Genomic DNA, 27,286 nt, shown 5'->3' on the forward strand with positions numbered 1-27,286 from the left:
ACAACATCGAGAGGCACTTGGTCGTAGGAACTCTTTAGAAGCAGGCATCATTCCACTTCTTACTAGGCAGACTCTACGATAGCCAGGGTCCAGAGACTGGTTAATTTGGTCTGAAGACAGATTTCTTCTGTGACAGCCAGGACGCGATTCGAAGATTCACCAAAGACTTTTTATCCAGACCTGCGCGTTGACATTACCTTCCTCCTAAAAAACACACATACATTTATATATAACATACATTTTGAACAATAAGTAACTATGTAACTTGAGTTGTGAAGTGGTTGATCCGTTGGAAATAAATAAAAATAAACATATATTTTATTAAGAATGAATCGAAACGGTGACATACGGCGAAGGTGTCATAGTCTAATGAATTTGATCTGCTGGCCCCAGGGCTTTATGAGGAACCTTGCTTGAATCTTAAGCCTTGCTAAGCCTGGGGCCTGTTTCAGATGAAACCTTAAGCCGGGAGATGGAGCCTTACTTAAACCTGGAACCTTACTTAAGTTTGGAGCCTTACTTAAGCCTGGAACCTTACTTGAGCCTGGAACCTAACTTGAGCCTAGAGCTGGAACCTTGCTTGGGCCTGGAGCCTTACTTGAGCCTGGAGCCTTACTAGAGTCTGAAACCTTGCCTGAGCTACTTCATCGAATAGCGCAGAATGGTTGATTATAACGATTATAGCAATTCTACAAAACATCTACAGTTTTTGTATGTTTTTAGTTTTAAAGCCAATAAGAGCAGTGCCATTCAAGATAAGTTTTTAAAGCTTGTTAATTTGGTAAGCGTCGAAAGATATCTTTCAAAGTCGAGTTCCTTGCATCAGCATCCGGAACGTTCTGCCGAAACTACCAGTGGGTCTTCTCGGCGCCTCGACACCGGACTGACGTCGTGGAGAGTGAGAAAGGCGTTGACACGTGACCGGAGTCAGATGTCGCGTGTCGTGTTCCGAGAACGGTCCCGCAGCCCGGGGGTAGGTCGCTGTAAGACGAGTTGCGCTGACGCGGTAGACGCTGGCGTGAGGCCGGGGAGGAATGCGGTAAGCGATACCGCCGCCGCGAGGCGCCTCAACACCATTATATCCGACTATCAGGTGCCGCTGCCCTATACACATGACCGTGCAGGAATGTCGCCGCCGCTAGCAAGGTCACGTGGACTCTCACGGCTGAGTTACATGTTTACCACACGCCCGGCGTCGCCAACATAACAACAACAATATACAGTATTCTGTTACAAATACGAGAAACGAGATGTAGTCTAGGGTCGAGTGCTAGTTTACATCGTATAAGCACAAAACCTGGTTCTTGTGAAATCTGATTTTCTTTAAGAAATATGTCGACTGTTATGTCAGTAACTAAAAGAGGCTTCAAAACGCCAAATAAGGGTTTGTATGTGGTTAGCAGACTCTGATTAAACTTTTATTTACATGTCTGACCGGTTGGTGTGTAAAGCAAAGAACAAAATCATATCATTTCATATTTTTCACCAAAGGTGTCGTTAAGGGGTGGAGGGGGCAGCTGCACAAGTTAACAAATGTAAAGCAACCAAAGTCCTAATTCTTTGACTTGCCTTGTTTGATCGATACCTGTACGTCGAAACTCGAATGAATTCATTGATTCCATTCCTAATAATATTGTTAAAGGTGGGTTGGGTGGGTAGGGGTGGGAAAGCAACAGCTTGCCCCCTCTGGACCATCGGCTGGCGACACCCCTGTTTTTCGCCCTTTTGATACCGTGATTTCGTACTTCAGTAGACCTATCGTGTCTGACAATTTCCCTTTGCAAGATACATTTCTTTACCGATTTCAAGAAAAATAAAATTGTATGCTTGTACAGTGCATGTTGGCTTTCCGACCTGGACTAGTATGTTCATGTCAGAGATAATGGCCTTGTAAAATAACATCAAGTAAAATACATTTATTTGCTGTAGTAAACAATCAAGTAAGTTTTATGACTGTTAATTAATTATCATTCTTATATTTTTTAAGTAAGAATTCATTACTAACTTTCAGGCAGTGTTTTCATAACACGAAGGCGCCTTCAAATTAACTACACAAATAATGATATGCATATGCATAGACAATTACCTCATGAATTATGGAAGGAGTCTAATAACACCTTTAATTGCATTGGATTCTAGGTACCAGACAACAATAGGATATGATTACAAAACTTTCACCGAACCATTGAAAAGGTCAATTAACAAAATCCTATTCATCACTTTCATTGTAATTGCGATATCCCTAAACTGTAAACAGTTTAATATCAAATAGTTCGACAGGTCTGTATGAAATAACCGAATCGATCATAGCGGTCGTGCAATCGATTTTTGGTTTGGAAAATATTGCTTTATGTTAAATTTCATAGTTCTTTAAAATAAGTTTCCTGGACACAGAAAATTTAGAAAAAAATATTGTAGATCGCCACGTAAATTACGGACATTTCAAGTAGGATATTTAGGCAATTTTGTAGACAGGCCCATATAAAAACTGTAGAAGATTAAAATATGAACTGTTTACAATATATACCTAAATAAGTTATAGTGTCAAGGAATGATTTTTTTCATTTATGACTCCAGGAAATTATTCATTATATTTTCAATTAAATATAGTTGAAGAAAATTACGCGCTTTAAAATATGAGTTTTCTCAACAAACTTTTGACAAAGATCCTTAAAAAAGGTTACTTAATTAGTCATATTAATTTATATTAAATGCGGATACTTTAAAATTGCAACTTAAAGGCATTTATCAATCAAAATGAGATACCTTGACAAGTATTCCTTTACATATTGTGTTCAACTAGTAACCATAACTGAAGAAAGAATCCTAGTATGGTCATGTGTAGGTGTACCACAGAAGTTAAGATTTGTTCAAAATTTGATTATTCAAATTTAATATGTAACTTTAAACACTCGCGCCCTAAGACACAATGCGTGTTTTATGGATTAGGATCAGTCCAAATTGTATTCTTATTGAGGGCACGAAAGGGCTTTCTTTAAAACGCATCTTTGTCTCTCTGTCAGCTCTGGATAGAAAGATCCTGAAGATTTAAATTTTGGTACGTGGATTCTTCTTGGTCAAAGGAAGAACTCTCGATTTTCAGGTGAAGAGGTAAACAGAGAGCCCGTCCTCTGTGCAACCTTCTTTTGTTACGTTCTCTCGAGTATTTCATTAGTCCGTTGTCACTGTTTTCCCCTTGTATTATTACAAGGGCAGGAGTAGCCAATTTTTCTACCTGAATCACCTACGAAATGATCCACAAATTCTAAAACTCCAGAGAATGCATACATTGTACATCGTTGAAAAGTAATGGACGCCGATTATGTAAAATGTTCTAAACATATTTGATCCAAAAGTCATAATGTAACCGTCTGCACATGACGTAGCTATGGTAGGAAGGGTTGATTCAATTTGAATGTTGAGTTTAGCTCCAGTTCATCTTCCTTTTCTTGCAGCGTCTGGTATTTGACGCTGTCCAGACTTGACTCCTGGAATGTGGAGTCATGTTCGTCTGAAGAGATCCAAAAAAGATGGGTGACGAAGAATTGACTCATCTCATTAATTCATCATCAATGGTTTACCTAATGAGATTACCTCTTCACCTATATTACACTATATTGTTGCAGTCTAGGTGTCTCTGGTGTCAAAACGATATAAGACTTCATTTTGAGCTTCTTTGTTGCCTGCTTTGTTTGGACCTCTTCAGACGAACATGACTCCACATTCCAGGAGTCGTCTGAGACAGCGTCAGATACCAGACGCTGCAAGAAAATAAAGGTAAAGTGAAGCTAAATTCAGCATTCAAATAGTAACATTTTGATTATCCTATGATAGCCTATCTATTTTATAGTGTAGGAGCTTTGACCTAATTTGCCCTGCATTAATCCACAATCTAGTTTTTCGTGAAATCAATAGGGGAATTTCCTCTAAGAAATTAGTCGTCAGCAGCGTTAGTTTTGGAACGGGACGAAATGGGAGGGAATTGAAAGTGTTAATAATATTACAAACAAAAATGTGTCACAGGTCACGGTTGTCTCAGCTTGACACTCTTAAATTATATCGTCAAACGATGTAAAGAGTTCACTTTGAGCTTCTATGTCACCGATTTTTTATATTTACACCGATATTACATATTTTTTGCTTCACATACTTAATACCAACCATCATACACTTAATTATAGTTACATCGGCATCAGATAAGGTAAAAAGACAAATTCTCTACTGTCATCCAAGAAATGGGGTTTCATACAGTTGGCTAATTCAGGTTTAACTTTAACTATAAGCAGCTTTTGAACCCTTCTTTACTTATTTCTGTTCGTTATTTTTGTATGTATTAATACCTTCCTCACCTGACGAAGAGGATAGATTCCAATTCTCGAAACGTTGTGCTATACCTTTTATAACCTCTAACAATGGCAAATGTCCGAAATCCTGTTATCCTTTGGACACGAAAGTTCAAATTTAAAGCCCATCTCTGAATAAGCAGGATTGCAACATTTTTGAACTCGTCTCTCAGTATGAACTTACATTTATGGTACAACAGTTACAGAAGCTCAGAATTTCAAGACATAAGTGACTAATAATGAAATTGGCATTGTTTTGTGGGATGTTATGGATTGGAACATTAATGTTCCATGCAGAATTTTAAAAACGTGTTATCATTGAGTAAACCTGTTTTGTTTTATCCCTAAATTTTTTCCAATATTTTATTATAACTGTATTAATTTTATCAATTTCAACTAATATCAAACAAAAATATAAGAATAGCAGTAAAATGTTCATAAAAATATTTTAGTCATTTTATAGTATAAAATGGAACAATAAAAATTTGTACGTTTTTAAAACATTATACTTAGCTTAAGTACTATTGTTTCGAAATAAGAAACATTGCTTTAAGTTAACTAAATGCCTTCTAAAAGGTTTAATTAACAATGTGAACAAGTTCTTTAGAACCCTTTATCTGCTTTATAACGGACATCTCTGCTCCGATTATTAAACAGTGTTTTGAGCCTTCAAGTTTCAATTCTGTTCAAATCCACGCTAACACCTGCGTAACAGTTTGAAGAAAACTTTGACAGAAACCTGTGCAGCCAAGTCTGCTTGCAAGAAGAGATAAACAGGTTAAAAAATTATTTAATGTTTACTTATTGGAAATATTTTCCCGCTTAAAATATGTATTGTTAATTTTGCATTGTTTATATTTACAAAACAGGGAATTTATACCTGGTACTATCTGTTACATTGTCATTACAGCATTTGGGAAGTAGAAATCTGATTCTTTAATAACAGATTCGTGGTACTGTAAATAATGGATAACATATTCTACAAAGCATAACTCTGGACTTAATAAAATCCAAAACTATTGTAAAAAACTGAATAAACCTAACATTAGGAAAATCCCAAATAAATAATTTTGTTAAACAAATACACCATTTTTTATTTACTAAAAATTGTGCTTTATTGAAGAAAAACTTTAAAATAATTTAACATCTACATAGTTTAGTGATTCCAATAGCAAATTAAATCCATTCTGGTGAGAAAAATTTTTGATGTCGGGGATGCATCACTTCTTATCTCCGACATTGGATTGGGAGTCCTGGGTGTGAGGTTTGCTGGCAGAGCAGGGGCAGTCAGACCCACAGTTGCAGGCAGCACCGCAGTTACACGCGGATCCTTGGCATTCTGCAACATTGCGGTCAGTACATCAGCATTGTACAAGTTACCAATGTGGGAACACGACTGCTAGAACATTGAGTGCGGCCTCAGTTGCAGGCAGCACCGCAGTTACACGCGGATCCTTGGCATTCTGCAACATTGCGGTCAGTACATCAGCATTGCACAAGTTACCAATGTGGGAACACGACTGCTAGAACATTGAGTGCGGCCTCAGTTGCAGGCAGCACCGCAGTTACACGCGGATCCTTGGCATTCTGCAACATTGCGGTCAGTACATCAGCATTGTACAAGTTACCAATGTGGGAACACGACTGCTAGAACATTGAGTGCGGCCACAGTTGCAGGCAGCACCGCAGTTACACGCGGATCCTTGGCATTCTGCAACATTGCGGTCAGTACATCAGCATTGCACAAGTTACCAATGTGGGAACACGACTGCTAGAACATTGAGTGCGGCCACAGTTGCAGGCAGCACCGCAGTTACACGCGGATCCTTGGCATTCTGCAACATTGCGGTCAGTACATCAGCATTGCACAAGTTACCAATGTGGGAACACGACTGCTAGAACATTGAATGCTAAGTCAATGAGGTGGCAGCGATGTGTAACACTACATTAGTCGATAACCCCCTGCTTGGCTGAAATCCAGAAACTGAAAACTTGACCAACCTCAAGGATTACATGAACTAAAGGTTATCCCTTTCACACTATGTTGGAGATCGAGTGATATGGTACACCAAAACCTCAAAACCAGCCCTAAGGAAAGGGCTGTACGTGGACCAATCCGTCATTCCTACCCCTTTGCCTGGCTGAACTTCATCATCTCAAGGGAGAGGAGGAGGAGGAAGAGGTTTGTGGAACAGAGGACTTGAAATCATAATTTCGCGTCTACAACAAAGATTTTCATTTAATTTCTCATGTTACCAATGTACAAATACTAACTTAGGCAAATTAATCGCTCTCTTGACAGACGGAAGATAATGGTTTACAAAATCTACAATTCTGATGGAGGCATTGAAAAATAAACTTTGCCACTTGTCCAAAGGCAATTTGGCACTAACGCAAATCCAGATTTTCGATTAATTTAAAGGAAACTTTGCCTCCTTGTCAGGATAACGGCCACCACAAGATAGCACAATACCGTATACTCGTGTACAAAACAAGAATAGAGTACTTAGAAACCCCTAAATCTGGTAACCTCTAATTTGTCAGTCTGAAATTAAAGCTTTACCAAATCTAGAAACCTGAAGGCGGCATTTTATGTATACCAACTTTGCCTGCTGTCTTCTCTATTTCACCACACTGAACGTAGACCTATATCAAAACGTACAAAACTGAAATCAGCACTGTTAATAAACCTACTTTGTCGTTTTCTGGCTGAGATGCCACTCCACCAACCTCAAGTAAGCATTCTGTCTACCAACCAACATCGCCAGCAATAATAACCCCCCCCCCTCTCTATCTTTCCAGACAGAGAGTACACCTTTGCCAAACTCAAACACCTAAAGACGTTATTGTAAACACATCAAACTAGCGGAAATCATCCATTATCACCTGGCTGATGATAAAAATTTATCAAGCCTTAAAACTAAAATATCACGGTACATTAATTTGTCCTGCATTATTTAAGTCTATATTTGTCGTACTTGAACTGTAGTTTTATTTGTAACACTAATCGCTGCAATATAAGCAATTAGTAACACGTTTTAAATATTTAATCTAATATATAAAAATGAAACTGTTCGTGTGTAACAGCATCACTCACAAACGGCTGGACGGATTCGCCTATTTTTTTTTTTAATTTGTTCGTCTTGATCTGTAGAAGGTTATAGGATACTTATTATCCCTTTCCCGATTCAGGATTCCGCCCCACTGGTTACAGAAATACCCGTAAGAAATGCATTGCAGCAAACATATGTTATTAAGTGAAAGAGTCTTTTCAAATTTTTAATCAGCTGTTCTTTGTAAACATATATAATGCGACAAAAAATATATTTATATATAAATTTCTTTACACTTATAGTTTTAAAGCATAGAGTAAGCTTAAGAGAAACGACAAATTTTGTTTAAACTGTTTCTGCAATCATAATATATAAAAATGAATGTTTGTGTGTTTGTCCTTTATAGACTCAGAAACTATTGGACCGATCACTATGAAAATTTGTATTTTTCTATGTAGAAGGTTTATACGCAATGCCCATTGATGTAACTAACCACCAGGCTGTACTGCAAGATATAAAAGTTATCAAAGCGCCTGCACATTATAAACTGCAATTACAACACAGTAGTTACGTATATTAAAATATCCAAACACTATTTGAAGGCAAAGAAATATACGGGCAAAGCTTAAGAGACGCGTGCGAAGCCGCGGGAAACAGCTAGTTAGTTATAAAGAATTGTTTTACACTCCCAACAGCATGAGAAAACATATAATTATGATGTTTACACTTACTATAGAAAACAGTCTAACACACCTGAGGTGTTAAAAAAACACTATTTGTGCAGACATTCATTAAATGGATTTATAAGTATTAATGGTACATTGACAGAGTATCATGTTTATAGAAACCTACTTGGATTTACAGCTTTATATTACTCGTCCTACAATATTTAGCATGTGTTATTAATTTGAAAACAAACACTCCAATAATGCACAATTTGTTTCTGTGAAGCCTTTCGAGTTCAAGGAACACATCATCAGAACCACATGACTGAATAAAAAAGTGGTTACGATAATATTATAAACAATTTTGTACTTAAATAAAAACATATTTCATAAAAAAAACAAGGAGATAATATTGTACATCAGGAAATAATAATAATAATAATCTAGTAAATTTTGAACTTGGACCTTTTCAAAATTCACTTACTTTATTTGATCTAATTTAATATTAACTTTATTATACATATCTATAGACATATTTTCCTGTTATAGAATATTATCTTCTTGTATTTTTAATGACATATGTTTTAATTAAGTACAAAATTGTTTACATTATCATTGTAACCACTAATATTCAGTTATGTAGGTCTGATAATGTGTACGTTTTTTGAACACGAAAGGCCTCACAAGAATAAAGATTGTATTATTGGAGTGTTTATTTTCAAATTTATAAGAATTCCAATAAGAAAAGAGCTTCTGGAATGTATGTGTTAATATGTTATAATATTTAACTTTAATCTAGTTTCAGAATATGTCAAAAAATATTTTCTTCTGATATTTTTTGTATCAAATTATTTTATAACTGTAAGGTCTTTGATATTATTGGGCAAGTAGCAAGGTGTTTTTGAAGTTATTTAAAATTATTACACCCGTTTTTAAGAAACTTCAACACAAAAACAGTTATTTGTGTGCAGTTATTTGAAAAAAAACACGATTAGGAACAGTCATGTTTAAAATAAATCTATCGTTTGAGATACTAAAATATACAACATTTTATGTCGAAGGTTTTAAAAAGGGTGTATATTTGTTACTTTGGTAATAATATAGAGTTATAAAAGTACCGTACACTTAATGAATAATCTGTAAATACTCACTGCCTCCAGATCCACAGCAAGGTCCAGGCATGGCTACAGATGACAGTCGAGTGGTACTGGAACACAACAACAACAATTATAGCGGTTAACTGCTCAGATTGGTTTGACCTCCAGTCTGCTGTCTCTGTGTGGTACTAACTGTACTTGTATTATCTGTACAGTCTGTCTCTCGCGATAAGTTAATAGATCTTATCTGGGTGATCACCAGCACTCGTGCCTATCTTGTCCACTATTTAAATCGTCTATTTATGGAGTCTCTGTGTATTTATACTGTAGTTTTGCAATGTAACGACTATTTCATAACCTAAATCTAGAGTCCCGTAAGCAGACTTTTGAGAATTAAGTGATTTAGTAACATTGTATTTTCCAAAATCTTGTACATACAATAATGTTATTTGTTGTTGTTTTGTGTTCAGAAGAACTTTCTAGGTAGAACTCTAAAGGCAGTATATGTTATACAAGCATACAACTTAATTCCTCGTGAATCGAAAGGAATTTCCTCAATAAGAGGAATCTATCTACCGCGCCATGTTAGATGAGGATAAATGAGAAGGAGGCATCGAAATGGTTAATAATATCGAATGATAATTCTCAGATTATAATTTTTTTTTTAACAAATTTATAATTAACCACCAGGCACGCGAGATAAAGCTTGAGTATGATTAGGTTAAGTAGTAAGATGTCGGGACATCGTACTTTCAACACTGATTTAAGCGGAGGTATTCCAGAGGGCTGCAAGGAATTCAGGAATTCTGTAGGAAAATTAAATACCTCATGATCTAATACAGAGTAGTATGTTTGCATCTTTGAATAAATGTTTTTAAAGAATCAAAATATTTACTGCTCTTTGGTCATAAGTCGCGCAACCTTGACCTTAACTATGACTACTAATAAAAATGTAAACTAAGATGGTTATTGTAGGTTATTCTTTGGAAATAGATACATGCCACCGCAGAATTTTTGTAAACCTTTTTGAAATGTTCAATTCCGTAATACATTTTGTTATACGTGAATCGTAAGGTTTAGGCCGTATTAACAATGAAAGCTTTCAAAAATGTCAATTTTCACATTATACAAACTTTTTTTCCAGTTTATATGATTAAAATATTGATATATCATACCTAGGAATCTGACCTAGTTCATAAAGAAGCCGAAAGTGAAAACCGTATCAAAATACGTTGAGTAGTTTAGATAATATCAAAGCACAAACAGTCCAACACAAAAAGCGAATTTAATTATACCATATATTTTGAATTTGTAAGTCACATACCCAAGCCTTGTTTGGCACAACAAATTTATAATTCCATATTTTTCTAGACCATAACTCTAAAATATTAAATATTTTAACACTGTGCTCTCAACACGTTTACTGTTTGAAGAACACTTTAAATATGTTTTCCTATTCTAAAACTAAATATGCACTGCCAGTTTAGTTTACGAAGTCACTAAGATTTGGTCTACTACTATTTACTTTGGGAAACATTTTCGCGAGAAAACTTTTCATCTCCATCCCTACCGAAAATTTGTTTAAATTAAGTCTAGTTTGAATGTTCATAATTTTCAACACCCAAGATCTTTTTATATTTTTAACTTCACTTTCCTTGAATCAATGAATAATTTGTGTCAGTAAGGCCCGGCCTCCACTTGCGATTTGTTTGTCGCGCGATTGTTTTGTCGCAGTCGCAAAAACTTAATTGAGGTGCATCCACTTGCGACAGAATCGTTGTAGATTTTGATCATGGATGACATCGAAGCAAGTGTTGTGATCGCGCTTTTACTTCGTGCTAGACGTAAACGGCGAAAACATAATTACTGGGTTCACCCCAATAACAAGTCAGCGATTACTAAAAAGGGCAGTTTCACAAGTTATTTGAAGATTTGAGTGAACATCCTATAAAATTCTTTCAGTATTACCGAATGACGAAAATAGTTTTGATGAACTTTTGAGAATAATTGGTCCATCAATTACATATAAAACACAAAATGGAGATTGTCTATACCACCAGAAGAACGTCTATCAGTGACTTTGAGGTGAGTAATAATTACAGAAAATCAAAATTATCTTATTTGTTTATCTATTAAAAAACCTTTATTAAATCAAAACATTTTAAAAAAAACACAAGTACAAATTAATAAAAATCAAATGTTATAGGAATAACTAAGGGTTAGTAGTTTACCCATTAAAAGAGTTTACGATTAAATCAAAAAAGATCACTTCCACTTGCAGAGGGTGATGACAAAACACTTCCTGCAAAATCGTTGTAAAAAATTCTGCATTGGCCCAGTATTTTGTGGATACACAGGTTGGTTAGAATTATGTCCGTAAGCAGAATGGCTATGCTGTGGCTGTTGTGTATGTTGGGAAGAGCTGATGTAACCAGGGGCGTGGATTAATGTTTCGAGCTTGCCTCATGACGTTTAAAATTTTCTATCTTAGCCATAATGCTTTTGCTCTTCATTTAATTTTCCTAACATTGGAACCAACATTAAAGCGAAGTGTTTATCTTCATTTACCCTCGTCACTTTGTCTTGCTTTCAAAATGTTCAATAAAGATGTCTCATATGAGTTTGCATTTTGTTTCTTACTATTTTTTACGCCTTTCACGCTCGGTCTGTGCATTAATGCCAAGTGAGCATCTTGCAGTTTAGAATTACCTTCTTGAATGTCATCAGATGTATCATGTGGTTGCTCTGGTTCATATCCATCCGTTTCATTGAGGGAGATATTACTAATAGTTTCTCTTCCTTTTACAAAGGGAACCAAAAACAGCAACGCATCAAAATGGATATACTTTCTTCTTTTTGTTGCTCCTTGGCCCTGATGTGGTTTTTCGTTGTGCTGCAATTTCCCTCAAAAAGCAGTCCTTTAAATTCTTCCACTTTTTTTGAACGTCTGTACCTGGAATACAAATTTAGTATTAACCCCCCTAGAATAATTAAAAATTATATTTTATTGATTTCAAATGTAAAACCTATGCCATACTTCATCATAACACTTTTGATATAGTACCTCCTTATTTTCAGAATTTATTATTTTCAGGTACCTTGCCACTGGGAACAGCTTCATTTCGTTTACACTTTGAATATTTATTGGGTGCCAGCACAATTGGTCACATCATTAAAGATACTTGCTCAAAAATTGTGGACATGTTTACAACAACCAATACACATGCCTACCAAATCAGAGGAAGATTGGAAGGAGATAGCAAAACAATTTTACTTGCGAACGAACTTCCCAAATTGCATTGGTGCCATTGACGGCAAAACATATAAGAATTCAGAAGCCAAATCACTCTGGATCTCTTTTTTACAATTATAAAAATTACTTTTCGATTGTGTTACTTGCTGTAGTAGACGCAGACTATTGTTTTACAGCAATCGATGTAGGATCTTACGGTTAGTAACAGTGATTCAAATATTCTGAAAAACTCCGCACTAGGTGCAAAGTTGATTGATGGCAAACTGAACATCCTCAAGCTCAAAACTCTTCCTAATGACGAAAATGGAAAACCTATGCCATTTGTTATAGTTGGAGATGAAGCATTTGCTACATCAAGAAATATAGTGAGGCCTTATCCAGGAAGAATTTATCCATGAAACAAAGAGTATACAACTACAGAATGTGCCGTGCTCGAAGAATGGTGGAATGCACGTTTGGTATTTTAGCCAACAAATGGCGAATTTTCCATCGGCCATTGAATGTCCAAACGAACTTAGCGGATGACATTATTAAATCATCCTGCGTTCTCAAACAACTTTGTAAGAAGAAAAGATGGTATTCGAGTTGAAGATGAATGCTATGAGTGTCCGCTGGTATGTATACAACAAGTCGGTGTACGGGGTACCTCTTCAGGTATCGAAGCAAGAGACTACTTGGCAGATTACTTCATTTCACCTCAAGGCTCATTACCTTGGCAATACGACCATGTTTAAATCAATAAGAAAGAAGTTGGCATAATAATACATGGAAGTGATTTACAGAAGAAAAACCTCTGTTTAAAAAAATTGTTTAATACATGTTAAGAGTAACTAAAGTTTAATAATTTCATTATTAATCATTTATACAACCATATCTTGTTAGCCAAAACTACATTTTGGTTTAAATAAATTGCTAATAAAACTGATGAACGATGTTTTATTTACAGAAACCTATTAGGTAGACCCTATTAAAATGAAATATTGAAAAAAATGTTTCTTGTGAAAATAATAATAAAAAATAAAACAAAAACTGTTGGGAATAAATTAAAAAAGCCATACAATATTTTAATAGACGATAATATAATAGATTTATAAGATAATACAATATCAAAGACGGAAAATAAATTGATTAAATCGGGAACATATAGAACTGCAATGAATCCGATAAGATATAAATTATAAGTTAGTGTAGGCTACAATTTTTTAGATATCCTGTAGGTGGTATTTTTAGCCAATTAATGCTATCATATTTAAATCACTCACCTTTATGTTTCTTTTCTTTTGATGTTAAGGTCATTCCAGTTTTCTATCACTTTACCACACACTTCAGTCCACAGTTTTTCTTTTATATTTCGGTCACTGTACTCTTTTAATTGTTTATTATAAAGAGCCGGTCTCTTTTCTACTTCACTAATTAGCAAATCAGTATCAATGACTGATAATACTAATTTACTAGTAGAGGTTTCACTGTCAGACATATTTATTTAGTTTAACAAACAGCCACCGCTCGACAGTACTCAGTCAAAAAATGCGACTAAATAATCGCCCAGTGGATGCATGTCGATGCCTGTCCGTGTGACTCATTTTATTTCCGCGACAGTCGCGTCGCGGTCAAAATAGGTCCAGTTGCGTTTTTTAAATCGCAGTCGCATTTCTGTCGCATGTGGATGCGCCTGCATTTAAAACAATAGGTTCTATTTTTGCGACTAAACAATCGCGCGACAACAAATCGCAAGTGGAGGCGGGCCTAAGAGAGATATTGAATCAGTCAGTGATTTAGCCATACTTCTCAGCTTTTATAGTCCAGAATCCGAAATCAAATTAGAATTGTATAAGCATACAATATTTTTTTCAAATTAGAAGAAGGACTATTTGGATCTTCAGCCAAGTTAGTTTTATTTATTTATTTATTTATTTATTTATTTATTTTATTTATAAACAGTTGTTTTACATAGTCTTGGCCTCACCAAGTTCTACAAAACTTGTCGGTGAGGACCACTTGAAAAAGTAAATAGAACACATTGATACAAATATTCAACTTTTAACTTTCTTTTAATTTACTAAACTATAAACTCAAATTCGGCGGTTTAGGGCAGGCACTAGCTTAGATATCTTGGTATGTGTGGTAAATTTGATCGAAACAGTATAATTTTTTTAAATAATACTTAATAGTAATAGTTAAAATCAAACGCATATTTGAGTCCCTAAAAATCCTAATTAATTCTTCCCTCAGCAACGACGAATGGCAACCCTGTCATCAGGAAATCTGACAACGCCGGCTACCGGAATTCCCAAATCTCCTTATCTCTAAACAAATAAGCAAATAAAACCTGCCCTCAGTCAAATTCCAATATGTTTCTAGAGTGGACAGTGCGGTACTCAATCCGCTACTCGCTTTAACATGACTGAGGAGGTACGGGAACTCCGGCGCGCGGTACTGTGTGTGTGCTCCCCTTGTAGTGTTCACGGTGTCGGTGTTTGTGTGCGTTAGTTATAGTGTGTGTCAATGCTAGTGTGTTTAAATTGTCCAATTAGGTTAAATATGTGTGTGCGCAACACCGTGCTGTGGTGCTCCCTGTGAGGTTTATAGCCATTCATCGCCACTAACAACGGAGAGAGAAACAGAAACCATAAATAACATTCTTAAAAAACTAATAAAAATATGAAAACTAACATGTAATCAATTTATTTTTAAAGCTAGAGTATCAACGGTACAACAAAATCTAACACCAAGCATAAAATACAGATAAACCACCAAATACAATATTTACCGATTTACAATAAATATTTAACATATAAATAACAATGTCAGAATAATTTATTTACTTTCAAAACTGTGCTCTCAAAGCTTTAAACATCAGTGATTAACACTATGATATAATTCAAATAGCCAACAATATAATCTATAAATAGATAACGAGTAACAATAAATTATCAGAGAAAATAACAATGTTAACCACTAATTAACGATTTACAATAAATATTTAACATATAAATAACAATGTCAGAATAACTTATTTACTTCCAAAACTGTGCTCTCAAAGCTTTAAATATCAGTGATTAACACTATGATATAATTCAAATAGCCAACAATATAATCTATAAATAGATAACGAGTAACAATAAATTATCAGAGAAAATAACAATGTTAACCACTAATTAACGATTTACAATAAATATTTAACATATAAATAACAATGTCAGAATAACTTATTTACTTCCAAAACTGTGCTCTCAAAGCTTTAAATATCAGTGATTAACACTATGATATAATTCAAATAGCCAACAATATAATCTATAAATAGGTAACGAGTAACAATAAATTATCAGAGAAAATAACAATGTTAACCACTAATTAACGATTTACAATAAATATTTAACATATACAGAAAGTAACAATGTCAGAATAACTTATTTACTTCTAAAACTGTGCCCTCAAAGCTTTAAATAACAGTAATTAACATTATGATATAATTCAAATAGCCAACAATATAATCTATAAATAGGTACCGAGTAACAATAAATTATCGGAGAAAATAAAAATGTTAACCACTAATTAACGATTTACAATAAATATTTAACATATACAGAAAGTAACAATGTCAGAATAACTTATTTACTTCTAAAACTGTGCCCTCAAAGCTTTAAATAACAGTAATTAACATTATGATATAATTCAAATAGCCAGCAATATAATCTATAAATAGGTAACGAGTAACAATAAATTATCAGAGAAAATAACAATGTTAACCACTAATTAACGATTTACAATAAATATTTAACATATACAGTAAGTAACAATGTCAGAATAACTCATTTACTTCTTAAACTGTGCCCTCAAAGCTTTAAATAACAGTGATTAACATTATGATACAACACAAATAGCCAACAATATAATCTATAAATAGATAACGAGTAACAATAAATTATTAGCGAAAATAACAATGTTACAATTAATATAACAATCCGTTCAACTGCAGGCCCACGATACGCAGTGTTCAGTGTTTGTGTCACTTGTCAAGTCATTCAGTGCACCAGAGTGATGTCCACTGTGTATATATGCATATGGTAGGCTATATATCCAATGTGTGTCAGTGAACCAGTATTTCACAGTGATCCAAAGCAAGTTGTCGGTGTTTCATCACTATTACGCCATTGCGGTTTTCTTTCTCAGGTAAATCTCAGTTTAATTACATTTCTAAGTTTAATAGCCATAGTTCATGGCTATTAAACTTCAATCATCGCCATAGTTATGGCGATGATTGAAATGATAAGGTATCAAAGAGTTAAAAATACGAAATGATGATTTTGTTATCAATTTATGGCATGTTTAGTTTAGAGATTTACACGTAAAACCAATTATACACCTAAACGAAAAACAGTATCAGCCAACAATATAGCTGAAAGTTATCAATTTCAGCCAAATATTTTGTCTATACCTAGTAATACCTAATTTACTAATGAGTTTGGTCTTAACAATAATATAAAAGTAAAGTGACCCAATAAACCTGTTCCATAATACTCGTACCGGTACTTTGATATTTTCCGAAGGCAATTTTTTAACAGTTTTGGTTACCGAGAGAAAACCTACAAAAACTGCATTATTAGAAATAACATTCTTTGTTTAACTTACTGTAAAAGTTGCATATTACTATGACGATCGGTTCTTGTTTACTCCGTCCTGAAAAAAAGAGATGTCGGCGGGAAGTACTGTAGACCACTCTGTCCCCATCTACTATTTATTATTACACTAAAAACACGTACGTGTTATGAATATAAAAGTGCTCGAACGTGATCTGAACTTGAATACTATCACGAGGCTTGTTTTTCTTTTACCGCCAGAAGTGCGGAGTGGCGCCAAGATCACGTCCCAGTTCGTCCACCATTTCCGAAATCAGATCACGTACAGTCTGTTCTTTCTAATAATGTCGTTTTTAGGTCACCAGTAAGAGAAACCGTTCCAAATATAGTTGCCTTCGGATAATTACAAAGTTTACCTTTAAATTGTATATTTTTATATCTTAAAGCTAAGTTACAAATTTCTATTAGTAGGCCCATGAAGAATGGTCAGCTTTAAATAGCAAACTGTGGCAACACCTTATCCCTATTAATTTGGCTCCTATTTTAGTGTAGCGAATTATACGTTACAGTATTGTATATTTAAACCAACAATGAGTCGGTCAAATTGTAATCAATTTTATGCAATGTTATTTAATTTAATTTTCCTTCACTTAATTTTACATTGAAGAAGATGCGCTACATTTCTAGTCATGATAACATTGGTCATCTAACATGACAACTCCCATAATTTACTGTACTACTACCTCTATGTAGAGGCTTGCATGTAATTTAATGGTATATATTGTATAATAGAACACAATTATGAAATTTACGTTCCATAATATATCCTTAGGAATAAATATTTTAGTGTTCTACAGTTGTAAAATTTTAAATCTTTGAATAATATGGTGAAGGGGGGCGCACATTCCCCACTGACCACCCTCTTTATTCGCCCCTGAACTCTTACAATGTATTAATTATCGTTACAATCGTGTAGTCAGTCTAATTGCACTAAATTATCTTCATTTTATAAGTACAAATACGGTATACTAATACATTTTCATACGTAATCGAACGTAATAAGAACATTTAAAGTGTGAACATGTAACAGAATTACGTTTTTCATGTTTTATGTTTTGTATTTATAAAAGCTTAATACAAAACTTTGCCTATAAAACATTTTCCCAATAGGCCTATGAACAAGATCAATAATCGATCTTTGAAAACCAAACTGTTTACGCTGAACAACTATTATAATTAATACTTCTATTTAAATAAACCAGTTCAAATTTAGTAGGGCTACATTCGTCATCTAGTGCAGATTTAAAATACATAACAAAATTAAAATACTTACATGTTTTGTGTCAAACGAAAGCGTCGAAATCCTTATTTGTAATGAAGACAAAAATGAGCAACAATACTAAAGAACACGTGTTGGACACTAATTAAGTCCAGTGCCTGAATGATACATAAACATTCACATTGTATAATGTAGTAATAAATACTATACAAAGTTTAACTATTACTAATATAGTTTTTTTATGTAACAAAGATCGTTTACTAAAGATGAGCATGGGTTCATGCTATTTTACGTAACTTACTATATACAATAAGTCAAATGCAGTGTTTCATTTCTGTTGTATTACTTGTTATTGTGTTTTATAGTTTTTAGTTAGTATAATGTTATCAGTATAGAAATAGAAGTTTCATTCACTTTGATTTTAAGAGAATAATCTTATCATACACATTAGTTGTATTGTACATTTGTGTGTTTTATTCAAATAAAGAACTTTAACTACGGTACGTAGGTAAATACTAGAAGTTTTATATCCATATTGCTACCGACATTAATGCATAAGTTATAAACCTGCATAATGTCTGCTGGGTACTTCGGCTGTTTTTCTGTGTTATCCGAAGGTCTCTCTTGTTATTACGCGATATAGACTAAGAAAGTTTAGATTGGGAGCCTAAGTTCCGACCGGAACGTTCCAGGCTCGGAACTAGTTCCGTGAGGCAGTTCCAGTTCCACGCGTTCCGTTCCGACAGTTCCTACTTATTTCAGTTTCCATCTGATTTCGTTCCTGTTCAATATAATACTATGTTCCGATATTGAGTTTTAAACACAAAGACTACAATGTGCAGTTGTTTTCGTGCATCCACAGTTCCATAAATATTAAACTTTGTGAATGCTTACATTCCCAAATATCAATTTAAATTCTAAATCCACTCATCCACCTATATTGTCAGTATAGGTGTTCAAAGTAAACTTAACAGTTTTACTAAAAACAAGTCTATACACAATAAGTCTATGATAAATAATTGTAGGGGAAAACATTAAGAATTCCACCGTTCCAAACCTTGAAAGCAAACACATTAACTTGATGTGTTGCTAATACTGATAAATACAGCGAGGCAGTCAGTAATAATGACAAATATTTTACTTCGATTAATATTATATTTGCTAGTTTTTATTTATTATCGACATCTCTTCCTTCAGGGAGGTAGAATACAACTACCGATCGTATAATGACATGTAATTTTCACAATAAGTTAAATAATGTCTGTTCTTTATAGTAATGTAGTTTTTTATGTCCCCAGTAAAAAAAATTCTTCCAAAAATAATACCATTACCAAAGTAGGCTACCCAAAGTGTTATTTATACTAGACGCTGAAATCTCTGAGGAATACCTACACTAGGTATGTCCTAAGACTTTTAGGTTCATTACTGCGTTTTAGCCTAAAGGGGATTTTTGTAAGTTTTCTAGTTTTTAGCCTGTAACCTCACTGATTTAGTTTTTACAGATATGTTTTAATAACTTAATTTTCAACCTAATCAATAAGGAATTGTTACTGTAACAATATTTCAAAATATTAGTGATATAAATTTGATTCAAAACAGTACTCAGGTTATTTCGAAACAGCAGAGAACCAACCATTCCATGTTCGACTATTTCGAGCAAATATATTCTTACGAAGAACTAAAAGTATCATTCCAAATGTTTCGATTGTTTTTAAAGCGAATCATCGAGAGGTTTGAAATGATCGATTAGTTTCTATTATTCCGTCACTATAATAATTTAATGTTATGTGTCGCTCGGTCATGACCGTTCAGTTCGAACTGTTCAGTCAGGTGAACGAATGACCGGGACCAGTGATTCATAAGACCCGCTCACACAACGTTTCGTCGACTATTTCCCGCCACTTGAATACATTTGTTATTTCCTTTTAATCAGATAATTTTATTTTCAAAAATTGTCAAAATTTATAATATTACTATTAAGTTCATGTACACATCCTTATCCATAGGAAAAAGTAGCTCAACATTATATACATCTAACTGAAATTTATTGTTCAGTCTTTCACATGATGACTTGTTACACACTCTAGCGAGAAGGATCGGTAAATCTGCTCTGACTGGTCGCAGTAGTAAACGACTAAGCAGGTTTAGTCAAGTCAGATTCATGAGCGAACCGGCTCACTGATCCAGTCACAAAAAGATCTGAGATTCGTCAGATCACGTGATGAAACGAGTCGGGTCATCTGATGAGCCGACTCCTGATTGAACGAACCACCGAGTCGAACCTGTGAGCTAAAATTCGCCAGCCAGTTTAACATTCTTCGGTTCTCGTAGTGCTTTATGATCTTCTAGACATAGAAGACAATTTTTTAATCTGAATTTATTATAAACGACCTTGTTGAAAATTATTGTATTTCACTTAGTTTGAACAATTAATATTTATTTTATTGTACAGATAATACTTACTAACGATGGTTTTTTGAAGTGAAAACTTCTTTAGGCGCGTTGAGCGTTTTGGTAGAGGGTAAAATCCTCGGTTCGCGTCACCGACATGCTAATGATACTAACCTGCATGAAAAAGTCAGTCTCGCTGTGTTTTTTAACCGTAGACTTGGCCGCGGACTACTAACCTGCATGAAAAAGTCAGTCTCGCTGTGTTAAAACTGTCCCGGCGGAGTATGAAAACAGACTGCGAAAATCAGTCACCTTTACGGCTTCCTCTCGCGATTTAAAAGTGAAGCCAATGTCGTACAATTCTGTAAGATGCGTCAAATTAAAGCTCTTAATATTGGCAATCTATTGGTTACATTTTTAAATATTAAAAAAATTTCGAAATAATTTTGATTATTGTTTACATTTTACATAGCGTTTACAATGACAAGAAAAAAGTAGTAAGCGAGGATTTTTTTTATTTTTTGGTCAGACAAAATTTGTCAGCGAGAAAGTTGTGTGAAAATAGATGAATATTTTTTTTGTAATTTATCATTTTTTTATTGGAAGTTTAGTTTAGCCTGTAGTAGCGTATGAAGTGATGAGTGAACGTTTCTGCCGGAACTGTAGTTGGCGCATTGGCTCACTGATACCGTATTAACTCAATAAATTAGTTTATTGTGCAATAAAAATACCTTTACGAAAGAACCAAGTTAATTTAACTAATTTATTAGTTTTAAAAATATTGTGGGTTTAATTGTTATTGCAATTATATACTTTATCCGTAGCAATAACTGTATTATTTACAACGGTGTTCAACTCACTGTTGTTCACTCGGTGTTTACTCACTTGTATTCTATGTTTAACTAACTATTAATATTGAGCAATTACAACAAGTATAATGATTGCATTGAACTTTTTTTCATTAAAATAATATTCTTTAATACTTACAGTACTTTTTTACAATGGAGCGGCGAGTTCCTCCACATATCCTCTTCACTATCGCTGGTCTCAGAATCACCGATGTTTATTATAAAACTTTCACTAATACATCGACTATTTCTGACTGTATTATGTGCGCGTTGGACTCTTTTTGGATAAGTATAATTTTGTGAGTCACGTCAACAATACGTTATAGTAGCAGTACATCTGTAATTGTAAATGTGACGCGTTGTACATTAAGTATTAGAGTGTAGAATACATAAGTAAAGTTAAATTGACCACGTGGGAAGTTCAAAAGTGAGTATGAAACATATTAATATTTTTATACAGATAAATGAATAGTGAAAACAACGAATATATTTTTAAATATTTTTAATATTTGTACGAATATTTGTATTTAAAATTTAGCATTATTCATTTTTAATTATGTTTTTAATATTTAACCTCTTCATCATGAAATGAGTATTATTACGGTATAAGATTTATCTTACTAGCGTGGTAAAATAGATTTCTAGTTATTTGATAATATTTTTTCGTGGACTTTAAAATTGGAAAATTAAAAACGCGTCACATTTACAATTACAGATGTACTGCTACTATAACGTATTGTTAATTACTCTCAACTTAATAGTTCCGTTTTCACTTCTATCGGCAGTCCCACGACTGCTACTGTTTTTTTATAAGTTGCATTTCATGGTACACAGGACGAAAAACAATGAAATTATATACTATGAATAGTGAATTAAATATTAAATATGAATATGAAATTAAATATTTTGAAGAGTCAATGACGATAGCGCTCCTATCAGATACAGCACGAACTATTTCCGACCACCTGGTGGCTAAAAGGCAAAGTTACTTAGCTGTTCGTCTGGTGGGAAAACGTAAAACTAACCTCTAAATCTTGACAACAGGAGTAAACGAGAAAAACAAAATTGAAAATATTTCATAATGTAGAAGAGAATTATATGTTCCGCATCCTTTCGATGGAAACATATACAGTTATTTTCTGAAAGTCATACATTTTATCAACAGCAATCATTACTGTTGAAAGTTAACAATTGATATTAAGTTTATAACTGAAACACGCTAAAGTTTTAAATTATCCTCACTTTACTTACATATTTTGTGCAATTTTGTTCGAAACTCAGTTTACATCATAGATTAAAGTTCCCTACAGAAGCATTGAATGTTGATGGTGAATTTGACCTACAGTATTTTGGAAGAGTAGTACAGTATTTTAAATATTTTTCAAGAGTCCAATATACCTATACACATACCTATTTACAATACCTCCCCCAAATAAACTAACATATTCCTACCGTACTTAGCAATAAAAATAACAATTATGTCAGTTTGTTAGGGTTGTAAGAATTGTTAAAAATAGCCCACTCCAAATTCCATAAAAGGCTACTTTCAATCTGAGATGTTCATTCTTCACAATGAACACAATTAAAAACACGTTCAAATATTGTAAAAATATATAACTTTGATTTTACAATAACTAAGTAAAGGAAATTCTTATTCAACATTAACATTTAACCAATAATCATTAGTTTTCTCAAAAGTTCGATGGGCCTACTAATGTCTTGTCTAGACTTGATAATCTTTAAAATGTCTGGTTTAATATTTATTATGCACATAATTATATCGCTTTCCAATGATAACCTGTTTCTTGTTTTGGTTATAATCGTTACCATTCTTGTAACCCAAGATTCACAAAAATATGATGTTGCAAATGCAATCAGTAGTTTTAGGGCTTGAGACACCATACCGAATACAGTACTCGTTTTTATATCTAGCTATAAAGATTTGTTTATTGTTCTGTTGACAACTCTACAAGTTTATCATGTAGCACAGCACCGAGTTTTGCTTTTCCACAATCTTCTAATTCAATGAATATAAAATCCAATGTGAACAAGAAACATCCTCATTTGGAATGTAGTCCAAAACTGGGTTTTCAAAGCTTCCAGATGATTAAGCACGAGCAGCGAAAGAAATGTTAGGTCAAGCGAATGGTCATGTACACCAGGATTCTATAAATTCAAGCGTCAAAGTAATGAGCTCTCTCTCATTAATGCGACTGTGCTTTGTACTGAAAGTTTCTAATCGACTTTTGTCTTGGACTTTCAACTCTATTTTTATATTCTGTACTCTAAAGTAGACTATGATGACATATACAAAAATGTTCAGTTTGAGAACGGTTGTAATTTTCTTCATTTTTATAATATTATAATCCTTGAAATAGGTCTTTACCATTCCATTTCATGACTTCCATTTTTCAATACAATACAAAATATAAGTAAATTCAAACTTTAGCAAAAGTTTTATTGTCATTCTGAAACCTATCCAAATAAAGTGACTGAAAATTTGTATTGGCTGAGCGTTAGCAAAGGTTATTTGAAATATGTAATTTCTATGAGTCTGTGTATCTATATGTCTCTATAGACTTGAAATTTTGCATGAATTCTCTCTCTCTCTCTCTCTCTCTCTCTCTCTCTCTCTCTCTCTCTCTCTCTCTCTCTCTCTCTCTATATATATATATATATATATATATATATATATATATATATATATATATATATATATATATAGGCAATATTGAGTTCGATGATGGTGCATATGGCTCCATAGAATTTGGCTGAGCGTTGGTAATTGTTTTTACATTGGTTTTATAACAGTCCTTAACCTAATTATGACATTTCGACATGTGTCGAGGTAAAACATGTAGCTATAAACTTGAAATTTTGTACGCAGCCCCAGCGAAATTTGAAATGCGACTCTTGGTGTGGCTCTTTCCTTGTTCACAGGCTACATGAAATTGTGAAGTGTTTATTTGAAAGTTTTGAATAGGTTATGCAACGACGTATCTTATGATACCTTTGTATTATTACTTCTACTGGTTATATTTGTTATATGTGCTTTTACTTTATACTGAATTCCCAGAAATAATAATTGCACTTAAAAATACAAGGTAAAATATTGCGTAAGGCACAAAAAATACACCTCTATTCCATCATTCCTATGTAAAAACTCGTACTTCTCGTATTGAAAAATTACCGTTAAATAAAAATCTGCCCTGCCAATGCGGGCTCGTGTAAAAGTTTTAATTTTCTGATGGAACCACAAAAACGGTAAAATGATTTGTTGATAACTTGAAGAAGATAAGTGGCTTTTTTGTTTTAAAATATATAAGTTAGTTATTATTATTATTTTTAGTCGTAGTTAAGCATCGAATTTCAGATTCATAAAAATAATACTCGTAATAATGGCCACTCCTCTTGGGCTACAAATTTCAATTAATCGTATAATTTGAAACTCCTAACACAGAAGAAGAAGAAGCTATGCATACCAATACATAGAATACCCCCTCTCCAACCAAATTTGAAGTAATATGTTTGTAATCTGAGTATATGGATGGTGGAGAGTATATAAGTACAAACCCAATAGATTTCTTTTTTTATATATGCTAGTGCAAAAATAAATAAAATAATTACTATACAACATAAGCGCTAGAAAAGTACAATTTATGCAGTCTAGCTAATAGTGGCACAAGTGGGCAAATTCATAACAAAGTCTAGTATGCATTAAAGTCGGGACAGGATATTACACTATAAACTACAGAACGACTCATGAGAAGACGTCTCGCATTTCACAGCAGCTCTATTACTCAGTGTCGAGTGAGTGAGTAACTCTGACGTCACGAGGATGTGAGAGGAGTTATCAGTGTTATCAGTGAAGGTGTGGACTCACCCAGTCAGTTGACGGCAGGTGTGGAACAGGTGCCGCACCAACGATGTGTACTGTGGTGGCGATTCTGGTTGTGTTGTGTCTGGCGAACTCTGCACGAGCCGACGTTACGAAAAAGACAGAGCTAGACGATGTGGAGGTGTTCCAGAAGATAGTGCTTCCGCCCTTGCTGACGCCCCGGGACGCCCTAAGGGACGCTCAGAAGGACGATGTGGAAACGGTCGGGAAGACTCCCGGGAGCGTCCAGCTGGGCAAGTACTCCTGGAACTGGGCGCCGAAGAGGATCGCGAGGCCAGGGTTCTCGAATTTGGCCACTGGGTGGTATGACAGAAGCAACCCCGGAAACGAAGTTCCTACATGGGGTAAGTTCATCCCCACCATCCGTATTTAGACTTGTATTCAAACTACAGCACTTTTACTAACCATGGTCGCTGTGCCTTTTTATCTATATACCTTCTACTATGTAAAACCATAGCTATTTTAAACATGCATTTATTGCTGACTTACAGCTAACCCTATTACTCAGGGAATAACATTTTGCTCCTGCGTGTCTTTCTGCAGGATAACTCGAGAACGAATTGAGCTACAGCCTTGAAATGTTGCTTAAAACTTCTTTTATAAATAGGCAAAAAAGAATTCGACTATGGTAGATGTCCTTCCATGGGATTTGGCTGAGCGTAAGCGAAGCCTATAACTCAGGAGGGTGGTTCTCTTTTTATCTCGAGAACGAATTTGGTAATTGACTTAAAATTTGGCATTAACTCATTTCTGCACAGGTATACCCGACTTCAATGATTGCCTATTTCCTTTACTGCAATCTTTCTCGTTCTACCATTAGCTAAGCCTATTGCACGACACGTGGTCCCGTGTACCCCTATTTTAGTCTAAGCAATTTCATAAACCCTTTGTATACGATTAATTGTATATAGAATGAGTGTGAGTTCGGTGTAGTGTATTACTATCCTAGATCGACTGATTCTTGCAAATGAAATGAAAAATGTCTTTATTAGAGGTGAAGTTAGGACTATAAAGTCCTATTTAATGATATGCCTTATTAAATAATGGTCTACAGACTACGGGAACTGACATGTAGGCTTTATTTTTCCATACGTTTTACAACAACTGTAAACTATGGCAACCTGGGACATATTGGAGAGTATATAAAGTTTCTTTCTTTAACAATAATCTGTTTTTTTCCATATTTACTACATTTTAATCAATTAGCATAATCGTTTTACGCCCTTTTCTCTAAATCAACATATGAGTCAATTAAATTGTCCAAACAATGTTTGTAAGAACAAGAACTGAGAAGTTTTTATACATTTCAAAATTGTTAGTTTTGTTTCCAAAATAGGGCCGAGGGTAGTATGGACGGAATAACAAAACTTTTAAATACCAAGTTTCCATTACACTCACACCATCTCAACAACGAAACCTCGTTCTTTTGAGGGACTCTTTTGTAATTATAACTTAAACAACATTTGAACATTTTTACTCAGTCAAGAGCTAAGAATAGGGGAGGATCTTGAAATTTCAGTGGGCATTGCAAAACAACAAATCCGAAAGGATTCCACTTTCGTTTTCATACAGGCAGAGGCTCTCTGAGTGATATGATATCTTTTTACGACATCCAGTAAACTTACGAAAGCCTACAGAGATATAGTGGCCTACTATAGAGCAAACTCTTAACCTACTTAAACCACAATGTTTGTTGATTGCTATTTATCCAAGATGGGTGGTTTATATAGAGATTGCTATTTTTGTTTCACTATACGAGAATAAGTAAGAAGTTATAGAGAGACAATAAAAACCAGTGATGAATCCAGGAGGAGTTTGGGAAGCCTACCTAAATCCATAATCTCGAATGGTATGGGTGGAGTCGACCTCTTTTATATTA

At 34.2% G+C, this 27,286-nt stretch overlaps 2 protein-coding genes across 8 annotated transcripts in view; one reads left to right on the plus strand and one right to left on the minus strand.

Moving 5' to 3' along the window:
* Positions 1-5,432: 5,432 nt before the first annotated feature.
* LOC124357845 (metallothionein 20-III-like) lies at positions 5,433-25,451 on the minus strand. Of its 6 annotated transcripts, none has more exons than XR_006921989.1 (3): positions 18,325-18,676; positions 9,213-9,268; positions 5,433-5,682 (listed from the first exon to the last, which is right to left on the minus strand). XR_006921989.1 is itself a non-coding variant. In XM_046809918.1 (3 exons), exons 1-3 carry the CDS (start codon positions 17,055-17,057, stop codon positions 5,564-5,566), a joined length of 189 nt encoding a protein of 62 aa, XP_046665874.1. In that variant the 5' UTR covers positions 17,058-17,893; the 3' UTR covers positions 5,433-5,563. The 6 variants fall into 6 exon arrangements, 2 of the variants coding, with proteins under 2 accessions (XP_046665874.1, XP_046665875.1); XM_046809918.1 differs by lacking the exon at positions 18,325-18,676 and adding an exon at positions 17,044-17,893; XR_006921992.1 differs by lacking the exons at positions 5,433-5,682; positions 18,325-18,676 and adding exons at positions 5,702-6,178; positions 25,393-25,451.
* LOC124357843 (protein mesh) overlaps positions 25,381-27,286 on the plus strand; it is a 51,645-nt gene continuing 49,739 nt past the window's right edge. Inside the window, exon 1 of one of the 2 annotated variants that reach the window (XM_046809916.1) lies at positions 25,381-25,751. In XM_046809916.1, coding sequence (XP_046665872.1) covers positions 25,436-25,751 — 316 coding nt within the window. In that variant the 5' untranslated portion in view covers positions 25,381-25,435. The remainder of the gene's footprint in view (positions 25,752-27,286) is intronic. The other variant, XM_046809917.1, reaches the window with a different exon arrangement.

The sequence above is a fragment of the Homalodisca vitripennis genome, chromosome 3 (assembly GCF_021130785.1).
Source record: "Homalodisca vitripennis isolate AUS2020 chromosome 3, UT_GWSS_2.1, whole genome shotgun sequence".
Taxonomy (NCBI): Eukaryota; Metazoa; Arthropoda; class Insecta; order Hemiptera; family Cicadellidae; genus Homalodisca; species Homalodisca vitripennis.

Coding starts and splice junctions, on each gene's coding strand:
- LOC124357845 (XM_046809918.1), bottom strand. Junction 5,683..9,212: donor TTGCTGTGGATCTGGAGGCA/GTGAGTATTTAC, acceptor GCAATGTTGCAG/AATGCCAAGGATCCGCGTGT.